The 27,242-nt window shown below is 38.0% G+C and overlaps 4 protein-coding genes across 5 annotated transcripts; all 4 read right to left on the bottom strand.

Annotated features, from left to right (window-relative positions):
* LOC109722110 lies at window positions 2,054-3,732 on the bottom strand. Its single transcript, XM_020249995.1, is given in 3 exon segments — window positions 2,054-2,424; window positions 2,427-3,321; window positions 3,355-3,732. Coding segments are annotated over 3 exon segments (1,644 nt in total).
* LOC109722448 (GDSL esterase/lipase At1g28570-like) lies at window positions 9,663-14,610 on the bottom strand. Its single transcript, XM_020250515.1, has 5 exons — window positions 14,168-14,610; window positions 13,472-13,687; window positions 11,777-11,925; window positions 11,229-11,505; window positions 9,663-10,211 (listed from the first exon to the last, which is right to left on the bottom strand). The coding sequence occupies exons 1-5, from the start codon at window positions 14,424-14,426 to the stop codon at window positions 9,895-9,897; spliced, it is 1,218 nt and encodes a 405-aa protein (XP_020106104.1). The 5' UTR covers window positions 14,427-14,610; the 3' UTR covers window positions 9,663-9,894.
* LOC109722449 (malate dehydrogenase, mitochondrial-like) lies at window positions 16,918-20,962 on the bottom strand. The gene is made up of 7 exons (XM_020250516.1): window positions 20,600-20,962; window positions 20,289-20,462; window positions 19,658-19,826; window positions 19,506-19,567; window positions 19,240-19,367; window positions 18,028-18,145; window positions 16,918-17,321 (listed from the first exon to the last, which is right to left on the bottom strand). Exons 1-7 carry the CDS (start codon window positions 20,873-20,875, stop codon window positions 17,181-17,183), a joined length of 1,068 nt encoding a protein of 355 aa, XP_020106105.1. The 5' UTR covers window positions 20,876-20,962; the 3' UTR covers window positions 16,918-17,180.
* Window positions 21,404-27,058, bottom strand: LOC109722446 (WD repeat-containing protein 43). 2 transcript variants are annotated; one of them, XM_020250514.1, is made up of 12 exons: window positions 26,800-27,058; window positions 26,406-26,510; window positions 26,192-26,307; window positions 25,367-25,521; window positions 24,807-24,895; window positions 24,160-24,691; window positions 23,586-23,693; window positions 23,273-23,499; window positions 23,072-23,154; window positions 22,789-22,900; window positions 22,233-22,307; window positions 21,404-21,847 (listed from the first exon to the last, which is right to left on the bottom strand). In XM_020250514.1, exons 1-12 carry the CDS (start codon window positions 26,887-26,889, stop codon window positions 21,659-21,661), a joined length of 1,881 nt encoding a protein of 626 aa, XP_020106103.1. In that variant the 5' UTR covers window positions 26,890-27,058; the 3' UTR covers window positions 21,404-21,658. The 2 variants fall into 2 exon arrangements, with proteins under 2 accessions (XP_020106103.1, XP_020106102.1); XM_020250513.1 differs by having other exon boundaries at window positions 23,273-23,505; window positions 26,800-27,057.

The raw sequence follows: 27,242 nt of genomic DNA, 5'->3' as shown, positions 1-27,242 counted from the left end.
ACAAAAGTGTCAAATCGAATTTTTATCATAAACTCGTTTTCTTAGCAAAAACGGACACGGCCAAAAAAAAGAGAAAAAATTTTTAAAAAAATACGGATAAAAAAATTAGTATATAAAAAAAAATTAGTTTATCATGCAATAAAATAACTTTATAACAAACTCTTTTTCTGAATCTCTCTCGTTCCTCTCTCTCTTTTTTTTTTATAAACTATAAAAACTTCTCTCTTTTCTACCTTATATCCACTCGTGCACAAGTACGGTCTGAATACATAAGCTATATATATATAACTAACCCCAAAATATATCTTAATTCACTAAAATTAGAAATCCTACTCTAATTAATATCTAAATTTTAAATAATTTATCTTCAATAGATTTAAATATTTATTCTAATTCAACTAAGAATTAACTATAAATCTTCACTAACCCGATAACCGAATAGTTCGAACCACATTTTAATTGAAAATTGTGATATTTACCTGCATTCGAGATTCAAGGCTTAGATCATACTTAACACCAAACAGACATTTATACACACATTTTTTTCATTTTACTTTCATGAAGAAGAATGTTGTGTTTGCAGTAACATCTCCCTGCATAACTGCATCTGCTTATAAAAATTGTATTATAAATTAGTTAAAAATTATTGTAGCAGAAATAAATTACTTAATTATTAAAAATGCTATAATTAATCCCCGTGACATTTTTTATACAAGTTAGCTTTTTATAAGTGTTTATTTAAATAAATAACTCTTGACTAAACTATATACTTTACGGTTGAACTCGCTCCTAATTAATTTATTGAAGATTGATATTAGCATAAGACTCGTCCAAGGCATTTTCAAAAGATGTTTATTAAAGTATCACAATAAATAATTATATACCAAAAAGGTATGTTGAAATAATATGTAGCACTTGAAGAACAGCGTTCTTTTTTTAGCACGAGAGCGTTGGAGGAAAACTTTATAAACAATTTTATGAAATTTTAATTAGATAAAATAAAAAATTTTATTTGGGCAAATAGTTATATTCATCCCGTACAAAGTAATCATAAAACGGTAACTGATTGTAGGTTTACGGTTTAGGATTTAGAGTTTAGGATTGTTCGTATAGAAAATTGTAAATTGTTTACTATTTTTAATACGCGAGAGAAATGGTTAATAATCCATTATCTTTTATTTAATATTTATTTTGTAAAAATATATTACACATGCACTACAATAAAAACGGTCTATAGCGACACTTTTAAATGCAGGTACATATCAAAAAAATGCTGCTAGCTAAAATTACCGACACTTTTAAAAAGTGTTGCTACATGTGGGATCGTTAGGTATATAGTGACAGTTAAAGAGTGTTGCTATAACCTAAAAAAGTACTGCTAATTTACCAACACTTATTTAAACATTTAGCAACCGCCGAAACTCTATCTCGTTGGCTGCGGTGGCGGAGGAGGACGACAGAAAAGGTTATTCGTCTAAAATTTCAGTGGATTGAGTGAAGAAAGAAGAAAAGATGGCAATTGATTTTTCTTTTTTTCTTTTTTTTTCTTTTCTGTTTGTAATCGGGCCAAATGGACTGGGTGTGGTGGGTTAAGTAGAGTAATCTTTTATTTTTGGTTGGATTGGGCTTTATATTTAGGCATTAGCAGATTTTTTTTAAGTTTTAGTATAAATGAGACACTTACTCAAAAGTGTTCCAAATATATATCCCTTGGGTGTAAATCTTGCATCCAGTGCATTTTGGGATTCACAAAATGTTTTGAATTTTTACTAGAGTAATGCTATCTGGACACCTTAAAAGGGAATAATATAAATTTTCTATTCTCTCATATAAGGGTTTATATTACTTCTTCTCTTATTATTTTCTGTTTTTTTATATATTAAAAATATAAAAGAGTTTATGGATTAAGAGCACTGTAATATTTTTTGAATCAGATATCATTTAATTTAATAATAAAAAATAATAAGATAATAGAAAATAAAAATTTTTGGATGAACGATATACATCTAATCCGTAGGTGCACAGAAAGCAGTGTTTTAAGTAAATAAATAAATTAAGAATCCCAAATGGGTCCAAATGCAGGTATTCCGGCCATCTTACAAGCCCTAACCACATCACTACTCCCCTGTGGATTGCTGGTGACCACCACCACCTCCGCCTCCCAGTCCTTCGCTGCCTCCACCGCCATCTCTGCCACATTCGGCCTCCCGAGCACCGCCGTGTCGTGCACCACCGCCTTCCTCTCCCCCCACCCGGCGCCGCCGCCGGTGACCATATTCGTAATCTCCCTCCCGAAGTTCGCCTCCACGCCTTTCGCCACCCACACCACGCACACCGCCGCCGCGCACGGCTGCAGCAGGAAGGACAGGAACACGCAGATCCCCGATCCGGTCGCGACGAGCACCACCCTCCGGTACATGTTCACCAGATACGCTGCGGCGGGTCCAACACCAATCCCTTGGTGAAGTCCCCGACCGCGCCGGCGAGCATCATGTGGGTTTCTTCGCCGTCGGATATGATACCGAACGCGTGCCATTCGGATAAAGGCGACCGGCTTATGCGGCCGAGCAGGCCTGCTTTCACCCCGCCGGAGAATTTCACGATCGAAGCGTGGCCCGACGGGGCGGTGACGGACACGGGGACTCTCCGCACCGTCGCCCACGGCAAAATAGTGAAGAAGGTGATGAGTACGGTAATCCAGAATTCTTGCCGCTTCGCGAGCTCGGAAGCGTTGATGCGGTGGTAGGATTTGGTGTCCGGGTGGTAGCTGGCCGTCAGGAGGACGAAGGCCCACAAAATTGCGAGAACTGTCCAGCCGGCGAAGCGGTGGGTCCGCTCGAATACGTTGTGGTGGGGGTGGCGGACGAGCGGGAATGCAGCGACGCAGGAGAGGGACAGCAAGGCGAGGACGGAAGAGGCCGCGGCGATGATCTCGGGCGATGTCTCGCTGCGGCGGTGGAGAGTGAGGATTAGAGCGTATACGAGCCACGCGACGGAGGAGACGCCGCAGCCGCTGTGGATGCCGCCGAGGGATTGGAGGAAGGCGGTGGCGGCGGTCTTGACCGGAATCGGGACCCACGCGGGGCCGAGGGCTTTGACGGCGAGCCAGAAGACGACGCGGAGGAGCGCCTCGCTGCGGCAGAGGGTGAGAGCTAAGACGTTGCCGATGGCAAAGAGCGCGGCTCTCCGCTTGGCGTAGTCGAAATGGCCCGTGGCGGCGAGCGCTAGCGCGGTTGTGTTGAGCGCAAAGCACGCGGCGAAGAGGCGCTTGTAGACGGTGAACAAGCCCTGGTCCAGGAGTACGACGGCGAGGCGCGAGTACTCCTGCGGAGGCGGCGGGGTCGGCTTTTTCACAGAAGCGCTTCCCGGAGGAGTCACTAGTATCGGTTGCTCTTGCTGCTTCTTTGGCTCCGCTGGTTGCTCGTCGTCGAGTTGCGCTTCGATGTCGTCTACTCGGTCTTCTTCCTTGTCGTCGTTGCCGTCGTCGGAGAGGTCGCAGAAGTGGCTGCTAGCGCGGCTCATGGAACGGTGGGAGTTGGCTGAAGGGACGACGGTGGAAGTGGCATTTTGAGACGACCACGGGAGCCAGACCCATCGGCCGGCCTGGTTTGCGGTTTGGCTGTTCGATGTCGGTGGGATCGCAAAGGGGCTCGACGGCGAGGGTTGGATCTCGAAGGAGACGCCGCGGCAGCTCGAGAACTTCGGAAGCTTGGTTGGGTCAGTCATGGCCATGGTGGAGAGAGAGATAATGGAGGATGTATGGTGCAAGTAGAGGAGGAAGAAGAGAGCCGGTGTATAAGTAGCCAGTGATGGTTGACGTAGTCCCGGAGCTATAGATATAAGATAAGATATCAATTATATATGTTTTACTATTTACTTTCTCACAAGAAAGGAGAAAAGAATAGGTTTTACCCAGTAAAAGATGTTGCTGCTGAGGCAGTTGAAATTAGTGGTTCTGCTTTTAATTACTTTCGTCTCAGTTGTTTTCAAAAAAAAAAAAAATTTAATAGGCAAAAAAAAAATGTAAAGCTCCTGTTGCAGGTAAAATTGTCATCGAAAAGAATAATCAAATGATTCAAAAATAATCATAATATTTTTTACTCGTGCAAATGACGGTGATCGTGTGAATCATAGCCTATACACTGACATGCATGAGAGATAATTAACAAACTCTGATGCAATTTTTTTTTTTTTGTGAAGAAAATGTAGTACACTATCTGCTTCATTCATAAAAAGAATGAGCTAAGCTACATGAGTGAGGGAGGTGAGCCTCGGTGGGGGTGAATCGAATCACAAATAAAAAAAAAAACATTACATTATGATCCAAAAGATTATATATAAGGTCTTGACCAACCGTTTTGATGCAATTATGCCGGAGCTAATTTTCCCAAACCAAGCGGTCTTTCTGAAGGGAAGGAATATCACTGATACTTATCCAATGGTTCGTGAGCTCTTTGGATGGAGAAGTAAACACAATGTAGAAGGAGTTGGGGTTAAGGTCGACTTTGATAAGACCTTCGACTGCATCCACTGGCCGTCCTTATTCAAGATCTTGAACTGGTGGGGTTTCAACGATAAGTAGTGTGGTTAGATCCGACTCTATGTTTGAAACCCCAAAATAGTCATTTTAGCTAATGGTGAGCCCACTAATTAAATTAAGGTGAAAAAGGGGGTAAGGCAGGGGGATCCGCTTTCATCTTTCCTCTTCCTTTTGGTGGCGAATTGTCTGTCTAGGATGACAGAAGCGGCTACTAATTCCAATCTCATTATCGGCCTCAGACACTCGGCCGCATCTCGGATTTCGCTTATTCAATTCGCTCTGACATAATTTTACTCAAAGTATCAATATAGGTGATAATTAAGAAAGAAGTAATTCAAAAATAATATTCAAAAACGGCGAAAAAAGGTGTTAAAAATATCTCAGTATACTATTAATATATGCTGCTTCTAACATCAGCAAAAGTAAACATGCTCTTCCTACTATGCAACGGCGTAGAAGATCATGCAAATTAATAGAACATCTCGACACTGTGAAACAACCGTTGTACTCTAAAAGCTTTAAGCTGTTAGAGAACGGTGTTTAAATATTTTTATATTTAACACTCTCCCTCACGCCTGGGCTCGAGACTTTTTAATCGGCCCATGACGTGGGCTTGAATTAAATGGGAGGAAATTAATATGCTAGGAGCCTGGCGTGACTCGAACTTAGGACCTCCTGCTCTGATACCATGTGAAACAACCATTGTACTCTAAAAGCTTAATCGGCCCATGACGTGGGCTTGAATTAAATGGGAGGAAATTAATATGTTAGGAGTGTTAAATATAAAAATATTAAACACCGTTCTCTAACAGTTTAAGCTTTTAGAGTACAACGGTTGTTTCACATAGTATCATATGCTAGGAGCCTGGCGGGCTCAAACTTAGGACCTCCTGCTCTGATACCATGTGAAACAACCGTTGTACTCTAAAAGCTTAAGCTGTTAGAGAACGGTGTTTAAATATTTTTATATTTAACACTCCCCCTCACGACTGGGCTCGAGACTTTTTAATCGGCTCATGACGTGGGCTTGAATTAAATGGGAGGAAATTAATATGCTAGAAGCCTGGCGTGACTCGAACTCAGGACCTCCTGCTCTGATATTATATGAAACAACCGTTGTACTCTAAAAACTTAAGCTGTTAGAGAACGGTGTTTAAATATTTTTATATTTAACAGACACTCTCTCTCGCACGTACCTACGTGATCGTTATCAATTAATTGAAGTTTATTTCAACGGGGGTTAGGTATATAATTGGTTCAGGACGTGGACATGCGGGGCCATTTGTAGTAGTGCAAGCTTTTCCCACCAAGTGTGCATGGATATGTATAATATTCCACTCGAAAATGTAGTATTAATCCAATAAAAAATGGGGGTTTAATTCGGGTTACATACTAATTAATTAGGCCATATATATTTGGTTTGAAAAGTTTTAAGTTTAGAGCATTCTTAAATAGCTTGTTCAACTATTTATATAGAGGGATCCATGAAATGAACTTAAATTTTGCACCTTATCCATCTAGAGGCTAATATTTTCTTACTAATCTAATCAGGTCTTTTTTTTAGTATTAAAAAAATTTAAAATGAGTTTTTAAGATTTATACCCTAAATTTGAGTGTACAAGCAGCATTTTTTCACTTATATATTATTTATTGAGACTATTGACTTTTAATTTTCAAATTTTGAGTAATTTTAGCCAAATAAATTAGGAGTGCCACCAAATTGATTGATGGTTCATTAGATTTACTAGTTTAAATTATTTTTCAGCGAATATAAAACTGAATTCATTAAAGACTAATATCTAATTGAGTATAAATTTAATTAACTTTTTTAACTTAATTAACTATAAAAATTTAATTCAAAAAATTAAAAATTAAAAGGGTCTCAAATAAAAAAAAAATTCTAAAATAGGTTTTTTTAATTAGAAGATACTTTTTCGTCTATTTGATTTACAGAAAAAATAGTTTTCTTAAAAACCTTTTTTTAAGATTTGATAAAAAGCTAGTATTTTTGTTTTTCAAAGTTTTTATTTGGAAACCAAATACTCTAAAAATGATGTTTTTTTTATGAAAAATTTTTTTGCGAACAAATAGTTTTTCGGAGTTTAACTAATTTATTTGCTTCAGGCCAAAAGTATTTTCATAATTTACACATTAGACAATGATAGAAAGCAAAATTTGATCATATTATTACAAATCCTATATTGCTAGTTATAGAGAAGGCTTTCTCCATTTTTTTTTTTTTGTTTTCAAGCATATAGTTTCAGTTTATAATTGCAGGAATGGTATGTTAAAGTGCGGTGAGAATATACGATAAAAATATATTATATTTATTTTCATACCTAATATTACATTGCACTTATCGTAATAAATTAGTTATGATGTATTTTGTATGATCAATCAAAAATATCATAGTTTTGTAAACTTTTGCCCTAACTCTATTTTGTGTAATAGCGTTGATTGCCCTCAATTACGAACGGGCCCTAAGTGGTCCAATAAAATCACGACTTTGAAATCATTAAAGTCAATTTAATCAAAGTCAATTTGGATTAACATTTCACCCTACTATCTTGGGATTGAATTAAAAGGAGCATTTTTGTCATCTTAAAATTGTTTGACAAGTATCCCATTTTTGAGTTGAAAATTTAACCCTTTTTTTTATTAATTATTTTATACAAAGATTGCTATTGTAAAATCAATGTCAATTTAAGTACATAAGAATAGGGGTGGAAACGAGCCGAGCTCGAGCGAGCTTATGTCAGCTCAAATTCGGCTTGAAATTAATTTCGAGCCTAAATCTAGGCTCAAGCTCGGCTTGAAATTAATTCGAGCCGAACTCGAGCGAGCCTAATTTCGAGTCGAGCCGAGCTCGAGCTCTAAACGAGCCGATTGAAATTCTCGACATAATATAATCAATAATTTATTTTTTATAGAACATTACCTATAATTTGATACAACATGTTCAATAGTTCAAAATACAAAATAATTATAAGAAATGTGAGCTAGGGTGACTGCCTGACTGGGTGAGGATCAGAGAGAGAGAGAGAGAGGAAAAAAAAATTAGGGATTTGAAAATTTGAATATTATCATATTTTAGGGTTATGTGCAACAGTAAAAGTCTGAAAGAGAGTGTGTTATGTAAATTTAGAGTTGGGCTCAATTGCACGATTGTACTTGTTGGGTTTATTTTATGGGCCAACAATAATGGCCCAAATTAAATTAAAGCCTATATATAATTAAAATACATTTTATATATATATATATATATTTCGGGCTTTCGAGCTTTTCGAGCCTAATTCGAACGAGCCGAGTAATACTCAAGCTCGGCTCATTTAATTTCGAGTCGAGCTCGAGCGAGCCGAATATCGAGCCGAACACGAGTCGAACGCGAGCCGGCTCGCTCGTTTGCCAGCCCTACATAAGAACATCTTTTTGGCTTGGCTCAACTGGTTGTACCCGGCTTCTTGTCTTTGAGGTGAGGGGTATTTATTTTTATTTTTATTTTTATTTTGAGAGATAGGTAGCACACTACCTGTTTCGTTTATTTCATTTAGAAATAAACTTAGTTGAAAATGTGAATTAACTATTATTCAAACTTGGGACCTCAGGTATCAACCATCAAGCCTTTTGCCACTTGTTCTAGGGACGGTCGGTGAGGTGAGGGGTTTTGATCTCTGTTTGTACTTTCACAAGTAAAAGCTCGCGAGATTCTTTGATATAAAAATGGCTAGACACAGAAAATTCTTTTACACATATCTTCTTTTCACTTTTCTTTTCTGACGTTAAAAAACCTGCATTTCACCTTTTCAAAATTTTAAAAATATTTTCATAAGTTTACCGCATTAATAGAAAGTGCGAAGTAACCTTTAATATATTTTTATCACTTTCAATGATATTTTCGATATAAATTATAAGAAATAAACGAAACAGTGACAAAATTCTGATGAAAGAGGGCTAAGTGCATTAATATGAAATTTTGAGAGAATAAAATATAAGTTTTTGAAAGTGATGGGAGGAAAATTAAAAAACAAGTACTTATAAGAAAGTTTTTTTGTATTTTCACTTATAATAATAATAATAAAATGTTCTTGGGCCCATTTAAGAGAAGGTCCAATCCAATTCACTTCGATACTAATTAACTATCATCATATACTAAGATATGAGTCGGGCTAGAATACTATTGATAGTATTTGCTCCTTTATGCTATTAAATTTTTAACCCTTAGATGAAAAATTATAGGGTTAGTATGATATTAGTCCCTTAGGATTAAGTGGTCTCCACTGGGTTATAATATTTAATCCAATAGTTAGAAATGATTTAAGGAATTGATATAAAGACTAAAAATTTGATAGTAAAAAAGAATAAATACTATTAATAGTATTCTAACCCAACTCCTTAGATATTTTACCATATGACAATATATATTATGTCACCTCCTAGTCAAAATAGTTAGCCAATTTCTAAATAATTAACAGAGAGTCGAAAAGGAAAGTGCAAAAAGTTTTGATGCATATTTCAAGCTCAGACTACAAGACTTGTTCAAACAATTGCACAAAGACTTGGTCTAAGAATTTGTTAAGTACTATCATATAACTCTCTTTATAATGTCACAATATAATTTCTTCATCATTTTGGTTAAGAATTAGTTAAAATGAATTAGGGTTAAGAATTGGTTAAAATGAATTAGGAGTCATATATATCTTAATTACAACACCACTCATTAGAGAAAACTACCCAGCCCAGTTCCTATGGTCAAATGAAGCAGGAAGATTTAGGAAGAAAACAGGATATTAATTCATCCCTGTATACAAAGCCAACACTAAACATCACTTGGAGAATGAACTACACATTGTGAGAGACACATATTTTGAATCACAAAGTATAAATCACTAGGTCAAATTAGTGTACCAAACCTATATGATCTTTTGATTAAGTAAGCGGATCTACCAAATAACAACGATTTCTTGCCGAGTTTCATGCTGATTAATTTTAGTCTGTTAAGCTAAGCTTTTCCAAAATCCACTATTCATCATTGCTAAATAAAACATTTTTTCCTTAATCAGCTTCGCATAATCATATCACAGGAAGAAATTCAAAAGTAGTTGGCTATTCAAACAGGTAATCGAAAGATAACGCCAAGCACAAGGCATAACTCAAGTTTAGTTTATAACTAATCACTTTATCTCAGTACTACAAAAGTGCTTCTCTATAACAAATCACTATATGCCTCGTATGCCACATAGAATAAATTGTCAAAGAAAGAACAACAGCAATAACACAGAATAAGAAACTTACGCATGAGTGGCACTTGTGTAAAGGAAAATCTAGCTCTATTTCTCCTCCATAGAAACCAACAGCTACAATAGAGTGGAGAGTACAATTGTCCAGCTTATCCACTGCAAGTGGCGCGGATAGAGAACACGCGCAGCGCTCGTTTGATTATTGGTGGTTTGATTATTAGCGCACGCTTTTAGAGCAGGAAGAGCATTCGGCCCTTGTAACATCGCAAGAGAAACTATCTTGTAAGCCTCCTCGGTTAAGTGTAACCCATCCCAGGAAACATACTTTGATGGATCGGCACATACGATTGACTCTGGGCTCCCGCAGTATACTGATGGGGTGTAGTTGTAAGGAGCATCACTTCCGCAGCACGCATTGAGGGGTGCCTTGATTCCTGTCACCACATCAATCTTCATTTAAAAGGATTGCCTGAGAGCAGATAATCTGCTGAATTGCTTTGTTTCTCTTGGTCTTATGTCCTTGAATTTCGGAAGCACTTGTTTTAGGAAGAGATTGTGGTTGTATAGAATCAGGACTAGTAAAACATTACGTAATTGGAATTAATCCTTTTTAGCTCCATTATAGTAAAGCATGCCTTCAGTAGCGGAAGTCAATTTTCAACTTCGTTATAATAAACTTCAGGAAGCACAGGACACCAAGTCAACCTACATGACACTAGCTTTTGACCTTCTATGATATCTTTTGTGTTTCATTGCTATTGTTTTCACTCAGGTTCTATGTGATTGAAGCACCTATGGATGAACTTGCATAGTAGTTTGCAAATCCTAGAACTGTACTGTTTTTGTCAACAAAAATGAAAAAAAAAAAAAAGGAGGAAAGTTTACCAGTAACTTATCCTTCTTTGATCCTTAAAAAAGGAGTAACTTGCAAAGCAACCACCAAAAACAAGAAAAGAGTAGTACATAACCAGATGTATTAAATCAGACAGAAATAAAGCAAAAAAGTAAAATATAAACAAAGCCGAAACATCCTTGGCTAAAATTTCTAAATTTAGGTCATGGTTCTCTATTATATTGAATGCAGGAGGAAATTATTTCCACTACAGTACCAAGAAGTCCAAGAACTTTACATCAGAAAGGTCAGAATAGGTTACATCTGAGATGCAAAGAGTAGGGTCTAAGGTAGCTGCAGACAACATAATAAATATATTCAAGCGAAATGCTTGATTAGAGCATTTTTAGTGATAGGTTGTAATTTCAGAGGAATCTAAAGGATTAGCAATAAGCAATTCATTCTTCTTCTTGACTTCTTAAATTATTCTTTTTTAAAGAACCCCCTAACACAACGTTAGAAGTAAGAAGGAAAAAGAAAAAAGGAAAAAAACTCGCAGGATTATTGTGGAGAAAAAAAGATATTCATCATTGGAAATGCAAGAGGAAAAAGAACTCACCAAACTGTTCCGGCGAATGATAAACATTCATTGAAGGTCCATAATAATCGGCGTAGATTATTGTAGCATGAGGGTGAAGCCTTTGAAGCTTGTCCAACTCATTCAGAAGTTGGCGGTTGTGGTACTCCGCAAACTCATTCAACTGCTTAAGACAACCTGTTTGCGGGTCGTAATCTTCCTCCTCTGGGCTTTGGAATTCGATGAGGTACGTCGGGACACATCCCATTGGGAAGTTACCCGGCACCACCAATGTCCTCGCGCCGAGTTCAATCAGATCCTGCGGGCTAAAGTTCAAAGTTCAGCAGATGATGTTTCAGATGGCACACTAATATATTGCAATTCAAATGTATGGACTATTTCTTCATTTAAACAGTTAAGATCATAAACCTCCTCGTATATTGCAATTCAAATGTACGGACTATTCTTTCTTAAGGTCAGGGATAAAATTTTAATCCATTAGAAGGTTCGAGTATTAAAGTCGTACTGGGACATCGATACGTTGTACCCCTTTGAAAATGATCTGTTGAGAGAAAAGAAATGGCACTCACGTTGATTGCAGATCCGATGGTAGTGATGACACTCGGAACAAAAGAGCGCACTTCCTCGATAGTTTTGCCTTGGAAGAGTGGATGGTTGTAGTCATTTCCTCCGATCTCACCCACAAGGAAAAGCGAGCTGTTCATGATCTTGCTCCGATCTACATAAAACATTTATTACTAACTCGACTCATATTTATTTTAATATCTGTAAAGGGTGGATAAGGGCCATGAAGCACTAGAAGCAGTAAGCAGTAACAATAGGTAAAATGGCACGATTGCTGTAACGCTTTACCCGACACAAAAGAGGTTCCCTGTGGAGCAGAACAAAACTTCAACAAGCCAAGAGCATCTTCAATACAATGGCAAATGGTTTATCGACTTTGTCAACAGCTGAATGTATGAAAATTTAGCTATTTCCTGGTAGTTAAGCTTTTGAATGAATTACCACCTAATTACCAAATTTGTATAGCAAGTCAAAATTTCAAAATGTATTAATTTTACTATCAATCTCGAACCAACAAGTTCATCGTCTATCGAGAGGTTCAAGTAATGTAGAATTAGCTACTTAACGACGCCAAGATAGTCTCAGCTCTCAAGCAACACAATTACAGCCTTTGAGTCAAGAGTTCTAAGATGATTTTGAAGACCAGGGTACGTGAAGCTTCGTTTGGAGATTCGTGGAACTCCGGATTTGATTATTACGGACATCAGAAAAGGGCAAAATCTTGCAAAAACCTTGTATTACTCGCAATTTCTTGCCCTTATGAGGTAAATTATGGTCCAAATATTAACAGTAACCAGGACCGACATTCATATTGGCATTTGACATACCTAAATTGATGGACACAAGTTACTACACTTTGAAAAACAGCATAATTGAAAGTCAAGATGAGTTGAAAAACAGCATAATTGAAAGTCAAGATGAGTTGAAAAACAGCATAATTGAAAGTCAAGATGAGTTGAAAAACAGCATAATTGAAAGTCAAGATGAGTTGAGCAACCAAGTCGGAAAATTGTGCTGTTAAAATTTATCAGCAATGGTTAATGTAATGCAACAAAACTTTTTATTACATAAACATGCTGCTTGCATGTAATTTAGTCAAGAATGCATCGGTGCTCGGTTTGACAGATGCTTATAAATAATTATGGTAACTAGATTAGCTTGTTGGAGTTCTTATTTACTGTCCAAAGAGTGGAAATGTGTATATCTTATAACCCCTATATCGTACAGGAAGATCTTAAACATTACAGTAATGATTGAACTAATAATATGGTTTTAAATGTTATGATGTTATAGTGTACACTCTATTCTAAGACAATTTTTTGTCTACGATACGAGTATTTTTGTGGACGACATCGATTGCTTTTACTCTTGGCCCTGAATTTGCCGCATTTCTAGTTACAATTCATCACATCTTTGAAACCAAAGTGGTCATTTAGGATGTCTTCTTTTAACACACGAAGGGTAAACTACATTGAAATTCGGAGCTAGAATCGAACACTCGGTACATACTCTCCCAAAATCCTACACATTGGTGTGGTTTTTCCTACATTAATTTGAACATTCGACGGAGAGATCTAAGAACAAGCAACACACACAATATCCAAAATAGACACACAATTCTTCATATTTTGGCTAATTAGCAAGCAAGCGACGCACGCACACAACGTGCTCGACGAAATGCCGCAAAGAGAGAAGCGAACCTGAATCAGAGGAGATCAAAGGGAGCAGCTTCTTAAACCACTGAAGCTGAGTGCCCAACGAGTACTCCGTCCACGTCACCGTGACCCCGTTTGCATCGAAGAAGGAGCCGTTCATTGCGGTGGCCCCGGCGACCGCAAAGTTGGCCCCGTGCGGGAAATCCTCCGCCGTCCGTCCCGCAAGATACGGCGGAAGGAACGGCAATCCTAATGCTTGGGCTGCACCAAGCAGAGCATGTTACCCAAAAGATCGATCTTATAAAAAACAATTCAAAAACAATTTTAACATCTAGAATCACGCGTACCATAAAGATCAGATCAGATAAATCACGTCACGTAAACTGACAGAAAAAATAAGAATGATTGAACCTACAATCACTCGAAAGATAGATGACACAATGGGAAGAAAAAAGAGTGAATTTGACCCATTAAATTAATCAATAGACGTGATAATTACGAAAGAGATTTTAAAAATTTCGAGAGTACGGATTCTGATACCATGTTACTTAAAATACTACTTTAGATGTAATGATTTAGAATAACACGCCCATTGATGTGTCGTACAAATGCAGGATATGGGAAATTGAGCCCACAACATGTAATCAAATATATATATATTTTACGACGAGACATGTGACTGAGATTTAGATAGAAAATAATTCAGAAATAATCTTTGGTGGTGCGGAGAGAAGATGGGACCTAAGAAGTCGACGATGAGGCGGCCGTTGCAGAAGCGGCCGGTGGCGTGGCCGAAGAAGGTCTGGCCGTAGGGAAGGCTGCGGACAGGGTCGGGACGGCCGTCGAGGGACTGCAGATAGTTGCCCGTGTCCGTCAGCGAGTCGCCGAAGCTGAAGATGCGCGTGTAGCATGCAAAGCTGCTGCAGCGATCGGAGATCACGATTATGATAAAGAGAATTTGAATAGGAATATGGAGTATAGAAGAGGATGAGGAACTCATTGGAGAGAGAGAGAGAGAGAGAGAGAGAGAGAGAGAGAGAGAGTTGTTGTTGTTGTTGTTGTTGTAGCGAGAGAGAGTTGTTGTTGTTGTTGTTGTTGTAGAGTTTCCACAAGCTTCTCTCTCGATTGCTTGTGCGCTCCAACAACTCTCGTAGTCTCATTTTAGTTGGGTGATAGGTATAAATTAGTCCATATAATATTCCGACATTGAGATTTTGGTTTCAATGTCATAATTATCGGTCGAAAATATAAGATGAATCCCAACTGAGTCAGAATTATACGATGGAGAGAGCGAGACTCTTATAATGTTAGTTGCTATAGGTGAAGCGCAGCTCATTACAAAATCGATTTAGACTAGCGAGATGAATCTCACATCATCTATTATTAAGTCTGAATAACATTATAACTTAAGAGAAAAGTCTCGAATAGTTCTATATATAAAATATAATAGAACTAAAACTCTCAATCCGATTTAAACATGTTAGACAGTGACTAGACCATTAGGACGAAAATAATCCTAATATGAATGACCCCCCGAAAAACTAGGGTGTCACAATCTACTTGGGCAAATATTTTTGTATATTTTACAAATAGAGGAATAAAAAAAACTTTCTCTTCACCCTAAAATCTAAAAAAGGAAAAAAAAAATTGCCAGTAAAAATTAAAATATAATAAAAGTGAAAATTGAGAAATTACTCGAGCCAAAAATAGAGGGAGCAAATGGCAATAGGATATTCATACATTTTCGTTCCTTTTGATATTTGGGAAAACTTCATTGTCAAAAGTTTAAAGCCTCAGACAACTGAGTCGTTAGTTAGTTGAGGTGACAACTACTGCGTTATTATCCGAAAAACCGTTGAAAATCGAAGCAAAAATGTGACTTCATCTTTAGAATACTAATAAAAAATATATAAACAAATCTTTTGATATATCACTTGATAAGATTAATTTATACATAAATTTAATATAAAATATTTTTTTGGAAAAAAACTAAAAAATAAATAATAAATATTATTTATGTACTACCGATTGTATTTCAAACAAAATATAATCTAAAATAAGTTTTATACAAAACTATTAACGCATCAACATTTTATGAAAAGCTCTCTGAGGGCCCAAAGCATTGCCCTTTCACAAAAGTTGGTCGGTGGTGGTGCGATTTTTGGGAAGGGAATGTGTGACGCATGCAATGCCGAGCAACAGCGCGGGTATGTCTTAAACGAAGGAAAGGAACAACTTTAAAAGAGCTTACCTTAATGAGAATTATTATTATTAATTGTATTTTACGTTTTTGTGATCTAAAATATGTGCTTTGAAGTATTTATATGTTAATCACTATTAATGCGTGATGCGGTTAGTAGATAATCGTCAAATTCATCAGAAATAACAGAGTTATAAACTTGACTGGAATATCACCAATAAAGGTACAAAAAATAACTGTTACACTTCGAAAACTTACACTATCAAAAAACGGTATTAAATGGCTATATATTCAGCACTTTTGCTCATATTTAAATTTGAGATATTTTAATAGACTCCAAATATGAACTTCAATTAATATTAATTAAAACAACTGTTATATATTCTTTAAAAAATTATGTTGTGGGAGAATGGTCTCTGAATATTATACACTCAATGAGTTTATATTTAAAAAACTTAGTAATAATTTACAAGTTTAAACTGATAGACGAAAATGTGGATTCACCTAATAAATGTACTAATGAGGAATTCCTTTCATAGATTGGGCAAAATGGAAAGAGCCAGCGAGGTCAGATCCATAAATTGTTGTTGTTGTTAAATCAGCTTTCCGACAGCTCAAGTTGCCCCCAAATTTGTCCGCTTTTGTTGAATCTTTATTAGTGCCCTAGCCCCACCGACAAGTGGTTATTGAACATAGAGTAATACTATACTTATAAATAAATTTTACAATATTTTACAAATTAGCATAAATTAGATGGTATTTAATTGATGAAAAAGTACAAATCACGAGGAGATAAGTATAATTTACAATTTCATGATTGAAATACATTCATACAGTTACCTAGTTTGTAAAATATTATAATATTTGTTTGTAAGCAAAGCATTTTTAATCTCTTTATTTATGCGTAAATTTACATTAGCTAACTAGATATAAAGGTGTAGTTAACGAAAAGGGTGATTTGACCCGTTCTTAAGTTAATTTGGTTTTGCTCATGTGCCATTGCTTTCCACTTTATTTATGCTGTCGTAGTACTTTTTATTGCATCTTTGAAACAGCTACCAATTTTCGCTTACCACCATTATTTAAAGTAGTTAATTTACAGATCCCAAATTGGGGTTGTCTCTATAACACACCAACAACTCAAATTGGATTTACGAACCTCTTGTTGCTAAAATTTAAAATTGAAGAGTCGGAAAACCGAGAATGCTACACCAAATTTTCTGGGGAGTATTTGCTTAATGCATAATTTTTCTCGCAGATCTGACATCAAACTTCAAGAATAAACAAAATCTGAAGAACGATTCGGTGGCTAAATTAATAAACAACATGATCAACTGCAGCTAAACAGCCTCATAATCAAATTAAATTGAAGTTTTCTTCAGTATTCCGCGTGATTTATTGTGTAAGGAAGAAGCCTCAGGAGTGCCCGAGCTGAGCCGCGGCTAAAAGCAGTCTAAGAATAATAGCTTAACCACAACAACATTTGAGAGGATAGACCCTCGGAGTACAAATACAAAATTGGGAATGGTTCGGAAACCTCATCAATCGACCTAATTAGTTCTCTTTCGCGAATTTGATGCCCTTCTCGATGGAGGATTTGAGCTCGGGCTTGAGATTTTCGAGACCCTCTTTCTCGTAGTCTGAGAGGGGGCCCAATCCAAGCACCTCCTCTACCCCGTTCTTCCCAAGCCTCACCTGTCAAAAGGTAATTGAACTTTTTTAAAAAAAGGGTATCTAGGTCCGTAAGTTAGTTAATCTAGCCATGCATGCCAAATGCGCCATAAACCTGCTGTGGTTACACAATCAGTTACTCTTTTGTTAGAGGACAATTAAAATGCATATGCCATGAACTTTTCTCAGATTGACCCAGCAAAAGCTTAATGGAGAAACACAATATTGAGTAGAGCTGTTCGGCTGTTTGAAGAAGAACCGATAGCCTCTACGGCTCTACCGTAGAAATTGTGACAAATTTCCACTGCAGCAGCAGCAGGAACTTAAAAAATTTGAGCTTCTGTTTTGATGCCCTGAAGCTATCTCAGCTTAAAGCACAGCAAAAGCTCCAAATACTTTGTTTCCCAAACACCCAACTAATGCTTTTCAGAGTGGAGAAGCTACGCCAGAAACACAGGCCAAACAGGCATTTCAGTAACTTGTTAAGTTCGAAAGCTCGAGAAGATAGGGAATGGTAATTCATCTACTTTGTATTGTTAACAGTTTCTTCATCATATCAGTCAATAGTTATGAGACAAAGTATAGTCATTCGGCAATCCCATTCAAAACCATAGGTAGACGATGATATAACATACAATGCCAGATAAACGGTGGATTAATATAAAAGCAAGTTAAGGGAATCTTATCTTGAGCAGAAGAATAGGCAGTCTTACAAACATTACGAAATTACCTTAGAGGCAAAGAAAGGTAGCTCGGTGATGGTCGACTGGACATAAGAACATTCAACAATATCAGGAACACCATTAAGACCCTTCAAACATGCATCTGCAAAGACGGCTCCAGCATACCTGCACCAAATTGTACTAGTTAGAGACGGGTAAATAAGGATAATAGATTTGAGCTCTTCCACTAGCCATCAAGAGAAAGGAAATTGTTATTGGCATATAAGATCACCAACCAGCTACTGTTTGTCAATTTCTATGCTAGCAAATGGTGAACAGAAATTACTGGAGCTTCTATTTGAAACATGTACGCGGAGGTGCTACAATCATAACACTTCCATGAATGGATGTACTTACAACCCCCCAAAAAAAAAAAAACAACAACAACACATTTCTAGCTATGCAGTCAGTTTTGAAAGATGTCATTTCGAGTGCAACAAGACCTCATGCAGCTATGATCAACAACCTATCTACCAAAGGTGCTCCCTAGTCCCAATAGGAAGACATAGAAGATAAGAATTACAGCAAAACAGCTTTTGCAAATTGGATGCAGCCATGTTTATTCTACCACACCTTACATTAAAAGGTTAAGGTAGAAGAGGTCCCCATAACTTCTAAAACCAATCAAGTAATTAAAACTATGCAGGAGGGGAAGAAAAGGAGGCTACCTCATGAATCTCTCTCAAAATGCCAAACCTGGTCCCAAATAAAAATCTAGGACTTCTATAATAGGGGGGATCGACTTAAAGGGAAAGGGAGCCAGCAAACACGACAGCACAGCAGAAGATGAAAAGAAAAAGAGGGTCGAGGAGGAAAGACTTCCTAAACAAACTGTATAGAGCAATATGTGACACAGCAAGAACTAGAAATCAGAACTTGAAGTCCTTACATCCGACAGAGAAGCTAGCAAACGAAATATACAGAGAAAAAGTAACAACCAAGCAGTATAATAGTTTTGTTCATGTCACCTGCCAGAAAAAAAAAATTAGGGACCAAGTGCTTCAATTCTAGAACTAGCATAGCCTGACTTCTTTTGTTATTTTTGCTTACTTTTGTTATTTTTGCTTACAAATAGCTACAGAAACTGAAGCAGGACCTACTAGGCTACAAAGTAATACAACCACGATGCGGAAAACTGTTGGGACGAAGGAAGGCGAACTACTACAGGTCCAAATCTCAGAAAGAAACAAGAGTTAGCTCCATAGGTATTTGATACTTACGCCATAGATAGCGTTGCAGAGCCTTTTCCTGCCTTTGCCTCCACAACCTCCGTCCCACCATCTTGTGTCCTTTTTGTTAGAGCCTTGATATCCTCATGAGACAATGATGCGTTACTAGCAGGAGTCGCCTGTATCCAAATCGGAAATTAAGATAAACAACATCTCCAAACTTGCAAACGAAGATCAAACAGGAAAGCTTTTCTAATCCACACAAAAACTACGAATATATAAAATAAGGAACCAACAGTTCAAATCAACGTAAGTACCTGAGAAAATAGAGGCAAGATTGTTATACCAGCATGGCCGCCGACAACAGGGACATTAACATCTGCCAAACCAATAAACCATTCAACATTGTTCAGATCCAATCTAATGATCCATGAAAACAAACATCCTAGTCCAAAGGAAAAGCAATTACCAGCAACCGGAACCATTGCCTTGCCAGCATAGAAAGTCTTGGCTCTGACTACGTCGAGAGTGGTAACACCGCAGAGCTTACTCTCATCATATGTCCCGGCCTTCTTGAAAACCTCTGCTGCAATCGGCACCGTGGAGTTCACCGGATTGCTGATCATATTTACAATAGCCTAAATCCAGCCAAAAACAATTGAACAAAGAGTAGAAAATTAAAAAAACAAGGTAGAAGTATAAGGAGAAATCCCTCAACTATAGACCATTTTCAAAGAGACTTTTTTTTTTTTTTCATTGACACCTGTCAGCTTTTAACTGGAGAATCCGATAAAATCAACGGTCAACAGTTAACAAAATCAGTAGTTCCATCAGCTGAAAAAGTTTTTTGGAACAATTGAATTCGACAGAATCGCCATTAAATCTAACAAAATCCGAACCTAATTAACGCGAATAGCTTATATGAGGATCAAAATTTGAGGGAATGTCAATCAAAAGGAAAATTGTTAAGATGGTCCATTGCGTACTGGCTATTGATGATGAGTAGGGTCCTGTACAATTCTTACACGAAAAAAGGGGGAAAAAAGGAGAGAGAGAGAATAATAACAGAGGGAAATTAGGGAAGATGAGAGATCACATACATTGGGGCAGTACTTGGCGATGGCGGTGCAGAGGGATTTGACGATGCCGGCGTTGATGTTGAAGAGATCGTCGCGGGTCATCCCGGGTTTCCGCGGCACCCCGGCGGGGATGACGACGACATCGGAACCCTCGAGGGCCTCGCCGAGCTGATCCTCCGACGCGAAACCCTTCACCTGGATCAATCCGAAGCAGGGAATCAGATCCAAACCTCTAAATCGCATCAGACCTACGAGATCGCACAGCGAGAGCACCAAAACTACGAGATCGCACTAGATCTACGAGATCGGAGGAGGGGAACGAGATCGAGCACCTCGGCGCGGGAGTTGATGTGGCTAACGTCGGCGGCGACGCCGGGGGTCCCGGCGATGTCGTAGAGGGAGAGGGAGGAGACGAGGGGGTTGAGCTTCATGAGGAGGGCGAGGGGCTGGCCGATCCCTCCAGCGGCGCCGAGGATGGCGACCTTGCGCGCGGGGGAGGCGTCGGAGGCGAAGGAGCGGGCGAGGACGCCGGGGGCTGCGGCGGCGCCGCCGCCCCCACGGCGGCGGAGGAGGGCGGAGGAGATGGATCGGAGCATCGAGGGCCTCATCTTCGCTCGGAGATCGAAGAGGAGGAAGGGGGAGAGTGAGAGGCGTGCGTAGAGGGCGACTTTTACGAGTGAAGAGAAGCGATGGAAATGCGGGGAGGGAATAAATAGGGGAGCGGCGGAGATGTTTTCATTTTTCTTTTTCTTTTTTTTAAGATCCCAATTTGTTATCGGCTTCGTAGATAACGGCTGGGCCGTGACTCGACCTGGGCCTGGCCCATGTACTCACGACCCATGTTTTTTTTTTTTCATATTTTTACAAAATTTAAAAATATGTGAAGGTTATTTCACAGCTTCATTTATAACAGATGCTATGTTCCCGGCGAATTTCAGCGTCGAAAGTGTAGAACGTCAAACTATTTTAAAGTTGTCTGAGGAAGACCATGTAGATGTGGATGTGTCTGGAGAACTCAATTTTCAAACTATGCTGTAGCAACACACTGTGAGAATAAATAAATAAATAACGTGCCCAAACTCCTAACCAACCATTCATATTCTACCAGTAGGTAGAGATTCGGGTTAAAACTTATTAAGCTGACAACTACTGCCGCTCCAATCAACTCATTCATTTCGAATAAAAAATAAAATAGAACAAAAGCACCACCTTCTTCAATAAACAAATTACAACATATAGGCTTCTGAAGATATAATTTAAAGAACATCCATTTATGTAGCTAGTACCAAAATTTACGTTCTTTTTCCCAGTTTTCCTGGTAAAAGAACTGAAGCTCATAATCTAAATAACACGACAAGCTCCCGACTATGCACCATTGTGAGTTAATTGCATCAATCACTCATGACCTCACTTCCATCAGAATAATGTGGAGCATCAATCACGTCTCCCAACTCTTCATTATCATCAGTTTCCATTGCATCTCCGTCTTCAGATTCTTCTCCTTCCTCCTCTTCACTGTCCTTGTCCTCATAAATTATGGGCAGGGTGGTTGCTTCATCATCAGCTTCGTCGTCACAGATCTATGAAGAAGCATATGGATAGAATGAATAGTATATTAACACTTAAGACTAATTTGGCCTGGCTAAAACTTTTGCAGAAGTACTGTCTAAGTACAGTTCGAACTTTGAAGAAGTAATAACAAAATATTTTTGCTTTTTTAAAGACTAAAATCCCCTTAATATCCAGTTGTGACAACGGAAGCGTAAGTTTCATTTCGGAACTTTCGCATTTGGCATCCCAAAAGCTCATTCAAGTTGTCAGCCTTTAAAAGCTGTAGATTTTCATTTATTTTTTTTGCCAAGAATTTTCGTTGTTGTTTCTCGGGATAGCAAAGCTGTTCCAAAAGCCAAGGAGTAACACATTCTTCATATTAAGGGCCAAAAGAGGAGGGGGGAAAAATCTTACCCCAACGAAAAGGTAATCTAGACATGTAGAAAGTTGGAGAGCCGATCCAAATGTTGAGATCCTCGAATCAATAAGCTACAGAAGAAAATTAATAACAATTAATATTGTATTATCGAAATCAAAGAAGGTGCCAACTTCCGCAAACAATTTAACTTTAAAACAGACTAAAAATTTCAGTGCATCTTTTTGCTAGGTTTTATGGTCATGTACCATGTTATAGCATATACACAATAAGAGAAGCATTTCGGCTTAGCACATAAATATGTACACATGTTAATAGTGAGGCGCACTTTCTCAATGCTGCATCATGTGTTAATATGATATTTTGCCTGTGCATGCACATGTAGAGTGTCAACTTTACAAGTTTGCTGCAGCTTATTAGCTCTCAGAGAGGGCATTACCGCAAACATAACATATGTGATCTCATTATACAGATCATTTGTTGCAGAGTTCATAGATTATGAGATTTGAGACTAGGCACTTAACTTTTTTAAAACTATCTCGCATGACTACAAAGTCCGTCAATAGAAAGTGCCTTAAAGAAAATAATGCTAACCTGATACAAAGAGTTGAGGAGTTGTAGAGATGAGTCTTGGGATGCTATACTGCTTGCATGTTGACCAAGCAAACTCCTTAGCCATGGAATTACACAGATTAATACTGCACCCCTATTACAATAGAAATATAAATCAGATATCAGAATAGGTTCAACTGCAACCCCACGCCCCCCAACCCGCCCCTTAAAGAAAAAAGAAAAAAGAAAAAAGAAAAAGAATGCTTTAAATAGATCTATCTTGTGCATGATCTTAAGACAAATTTATGAGTACATAATTAATTACCTTGATTGGATCATTAACATAATGGATTTTAAAAGCTTGAGAACATCTGCTGGAGTCAAAAGTGATATAGAATTTGCAATGACCTGTTATAAAGTAACATAATAATAAGCAAGTTATGATAAGATGAAAGTTTTGACAAACTAATGCAGCAGAGAAAAGTATCGTAACAACGTCAAGTGAGTAAAAGGCAATGGGCCATACCTTTTCATCCCTAGTGTACAAACAGTCCAATAATAACGAATGATCATCAGCATGTAGTGCTTGTTTCAGCAAAACATGCACCGAATCTGCACTAGGAGGCTTGATAGTTGGAGATGATGCTTTTTCCACATCACTCTTTTCGTTCTCACCATTTTGCAAGTCAAGGCTAGCTAGTTTCTCAGCCATAGTTGGCTCATCGAGATCAAATTCAGCCACTGGTTCACGAACTGCCTCTACAAAATGGTTTGAAATTAATTACCTATCAACAGAAAAGGGAGCAGAATGCACACTCTTTACCCAGTTGACAAAGAACCTTCATTTGCAGTGTCTGAATCTGGTGTCATTCGCTTCTTTGCTCTTTTTCTCTGGCTTGGAGTAGTTGTCTCTCCTAAATTAGAACTTTTGATATCGCCATCAATTTCTGTTGCAACAGAAACAACAAATTTAAGCGGATTGTCATAGCTACTAAATGGTCTTTAATTAAAAACATAACGCGCCGCTTTATTCAGCAGCTTTGAATATCCTTGTCTTGGCAAATATAAGCATGCCATCCTTAATAGTTGTGCCCACCCCTTTTTTCCTTCTTCATTCTTCATAACACTATATACTTGCAAAAAAAGTTGCGAATCACAAAAATCAGTAATTATTTCCCAGTCCGGGAGTTAAAGCCCACAAGAGAGAAATTATTCTCCAAAAACTGAGATTCAACAGTTAGGAATGTACAAAAATGGCATCTTGGCTCAAGCGTAGCAAATATGCCATCAAAGAAAGTGCTTAGAGGTGAGAGGAATTTGCAAGCTCTATAAAACAAAAGATCAGCCACCAAACAAAAGAGAAGCCGAAAACTGGAATGTGAATAAAAGATTATAAGTACAAATACAACAAACCTTCTGCATTAGAATCTGTATGTGTCCTCAGTGTTTTATCAACTGACATTTCATTATCAGCCGTCAAGTAGATATCTTTGCCACTATCATTCACCTCAACAAATCTGAACTGCAAATTATCAAGCGAACCAAAGGCAACAAGGACTGAAGCTTGTGCATCTTCCTCTGCATAACACAACATAGCAGAAACTATAGGCACGCGATCTTTTTTGCCACCTTTTCCTTCATCCAGTATTGGTTTTTTTGATTTAACCAGGATTTTAGTTCGCAGAACTCCATCTCGAGACATGCTTTTCAAATGCCACACATAAGCAATGCCTTTTTCTGAAACTGAGAGAACGTATAAGCTATCTGTCTTCTTAGAACCTCTACATTCCAACATAATTGGTATACTTTGCATGGAAAGGGCAAACTCAGCTGTACTCCTTTCATTTTCATGATCAAAAGACCACATTTGAAGTTGTTTGTGTCCAGTCACAGATGAAACAGCAACATCCCCATCATCTGATACAGCTATGTATTGAACAGTACCCTGTCAACACAACAACCTCAACACAGCATTATAATTAGAAGAAAATATGACTATGAAAAGTAAATAAATTAAGAGGAAAAGAGACTCCAGAAGGTGCAAAGTGATATTAGCGTACATAATCAGAAGGAATCTTCAAAAGCTCCTTTTTGTCCTCCCAGCTGAACAGCCGTGTTTTATTGCTAGCTACAGCCATGACTTTCTCATCTAATGTTCAAAGCACAAGCAGCTAATTTTAGAGGATCAAGGTGATTGTAGTATAGCAATTACATAAAGTAATTATAGTGCGAAACTCCCAGTTTAAAATAGATCCTAAATTAGATTTTTACCACTCCGACCAGTGCATGAGACTTTTATATGCAAAGGAGAGTACTTTAACTATATGCAGAATACATCAAAGTCAACTCAAAAAGGATCTAATCCAATAGATTGAATTGTTTCCTAATTGATTCTAGTGATGTTTGAAGATACTTAGTTCTGCCAGCATGAAGAAGTCAAATAATTAATAGTAAATGAAGGCTATTCACTGAGCCATTGATTTCCACCTATTATCACAGCCATTATCTGATATAGTGTACTTTCGACTTATAGGAAAGGAAATATAGCAATTTGCATAGTATTTCTGGAAGTAAAACATGGTACCCAAATTAAGAAGGTTATATCTAAAGTTGCACTCACCTCTTGAAAGGGTTAGGGAAGTAATTGACCTCTTTGAAGCGTTGAATTGCCCAATGTTTTCTCCCGTATCAGAATTCAGTTCATACACCATGCCATCAGTCCCAGCAGAATAAAGAATACGGCCTTTTTTGGTGAAACAAAGAGCAGCAACCCCACTAAGGAAATAAGAACAATATCACGTTGTGTGTACAGGAGGACAAATTTAATAGAGAAATAAAAAATGGACAGAGAAACATAAAGTAAGATATCTTCATCAGCATAACAAATTAAGTACTAAAGCAATCTAGAAACGGTCAGCTAGCATGTTGGACATAATTCTATTTAGCTAGAAGAATTTTTAAGTAACATTTCCCCGATAATCACCCTACAAAGTTAGTTTCAAAATGTTTAGATCAAGCGGGCTCGTGACTACATGTAAAACGTGAAAAAGTATACAGGTGGCTTCCCTCTCTCAAAGTTTACAAGGTTGAGGAGTACATACATATACAAGTTTCCAAACAACAATAGGGGAGTCTTTTTACAAATTAAAGATGGAAATTGTACTGCATCAAATATAAGGAAGAAAGTACCTTCCTTTGATGACTCAATTTGGCAACATCAAATATTCATAAACAACATACAATTCTTAAATTTTAATGGATTTCAAATATAATCCACAAACAAGATAACAGGGTTCAATAATCTTGATTTCTCCCAAGATAACAGGGTTCAACAATCTTGATTTCTCCCATAATTTTGACGATTCTTCGCTAACATAAAACAGTCCTAGCTTTAAATAACATAGTCATAATCAACAAATCTCCCACAAAGACTGGTAGAACATACCCAGAGTGGCACTCGCTGTTTACCCATCTTTTCTGATTAGTCAGAATATCTACAGCCAAAACATCACCAGTTTCTGTACCGATAGCAAGTAAGAAAGTTTTCTGATCTCTCTTGCGCTGGAAATAAGCATATAAATTCGAAAAATCAATTCATGTTAATCCATGCTATAATTAAATTAGTCCATAAACAGCAACTAACTAAGCAAAACTTTTACCTTCTTTCCAATGTAACCACATGAAATGCAAGAATACGAAATAGTCGAATCCACATATAGGTCCCTCCATTCTGCAACGACTGTTCCCGATAGGGTATCCAATATCTGAACATGGGATATAAATTAGCTCAAAGAGTTACTCCAACAACAGCACTATTAAATTTCCTCGTAAATTGTACATTTTCAAGTACTTTAATCATATAGCCAAGGTCAAAGAGGAACTTCCATGTAGTGCTACTTCTAAAAGCACTAATTCAAAAACACTTAATCCAACATTACTACACACTACAGCAGGGCGAAACGGCCCACGGAAAAGAAGCTGCTTTAGAGAAAAGTAGATGTTGTTGGCATGAAATAGCTTGAAAAATAGCGAAAAATCAGATAAGAATCGCACTCTGATGGTTCCATCGGGGGATAGAACGGCGAAGCGATCTCCATCGGATGTAAAGGACGAGAGGAGAGAGGGGCTCTTCTCTCCGCCCATGGTTCGAGTGCGGCGACGAGGATCGAACACAAGCAGGGGTTTGGTGCGGCGGCTAGGGTTTGCGGCGGCGACGGCGGGGGTGGGGGCGACGGAGCGGGAAGAGGCGCGAGGAGGAGGTGTAGGGTTTTTAGCGCGTCGGAGATTTAAGAGGAGAGAGAGAGAGAGAGAGAGAGAGAATTGGCCCCTCGAGTTGGGTTGTGAAGAGATGGGCCGGGTCGAATCCGGTTCGAGCTCGGGTTCAGCTCGGGACGGGCCAAACTGGTTCAACAAGCTTAGGCTCGAACCCGTTTTAGATCCGTAATAAAATTGGAATAATTTTATATCTATGTCCATATTCATATTCATACTTAGAC

This window comes from Ananas comosus, linkage group 16, assembly GCF_001540865.1.
Source record: "Ananas comosus cultivar F153 linkage group 16, ASM154086v1, whole genome shotgun sequence".
In the NCBI taxonomy this organism is placed as follows: domain Eukaryota; kingdom Viridiplantae; phylum Streptophyta; class Magnoliopsida; order Poales; family Bromeliaceae; genus Ananas; species Ananas comosus.
The sequence above is the reverse complement of the archived record's forward strand: the minus strand, read 5'-3'. Positions and strand labels throughout refer to the sequence as shown.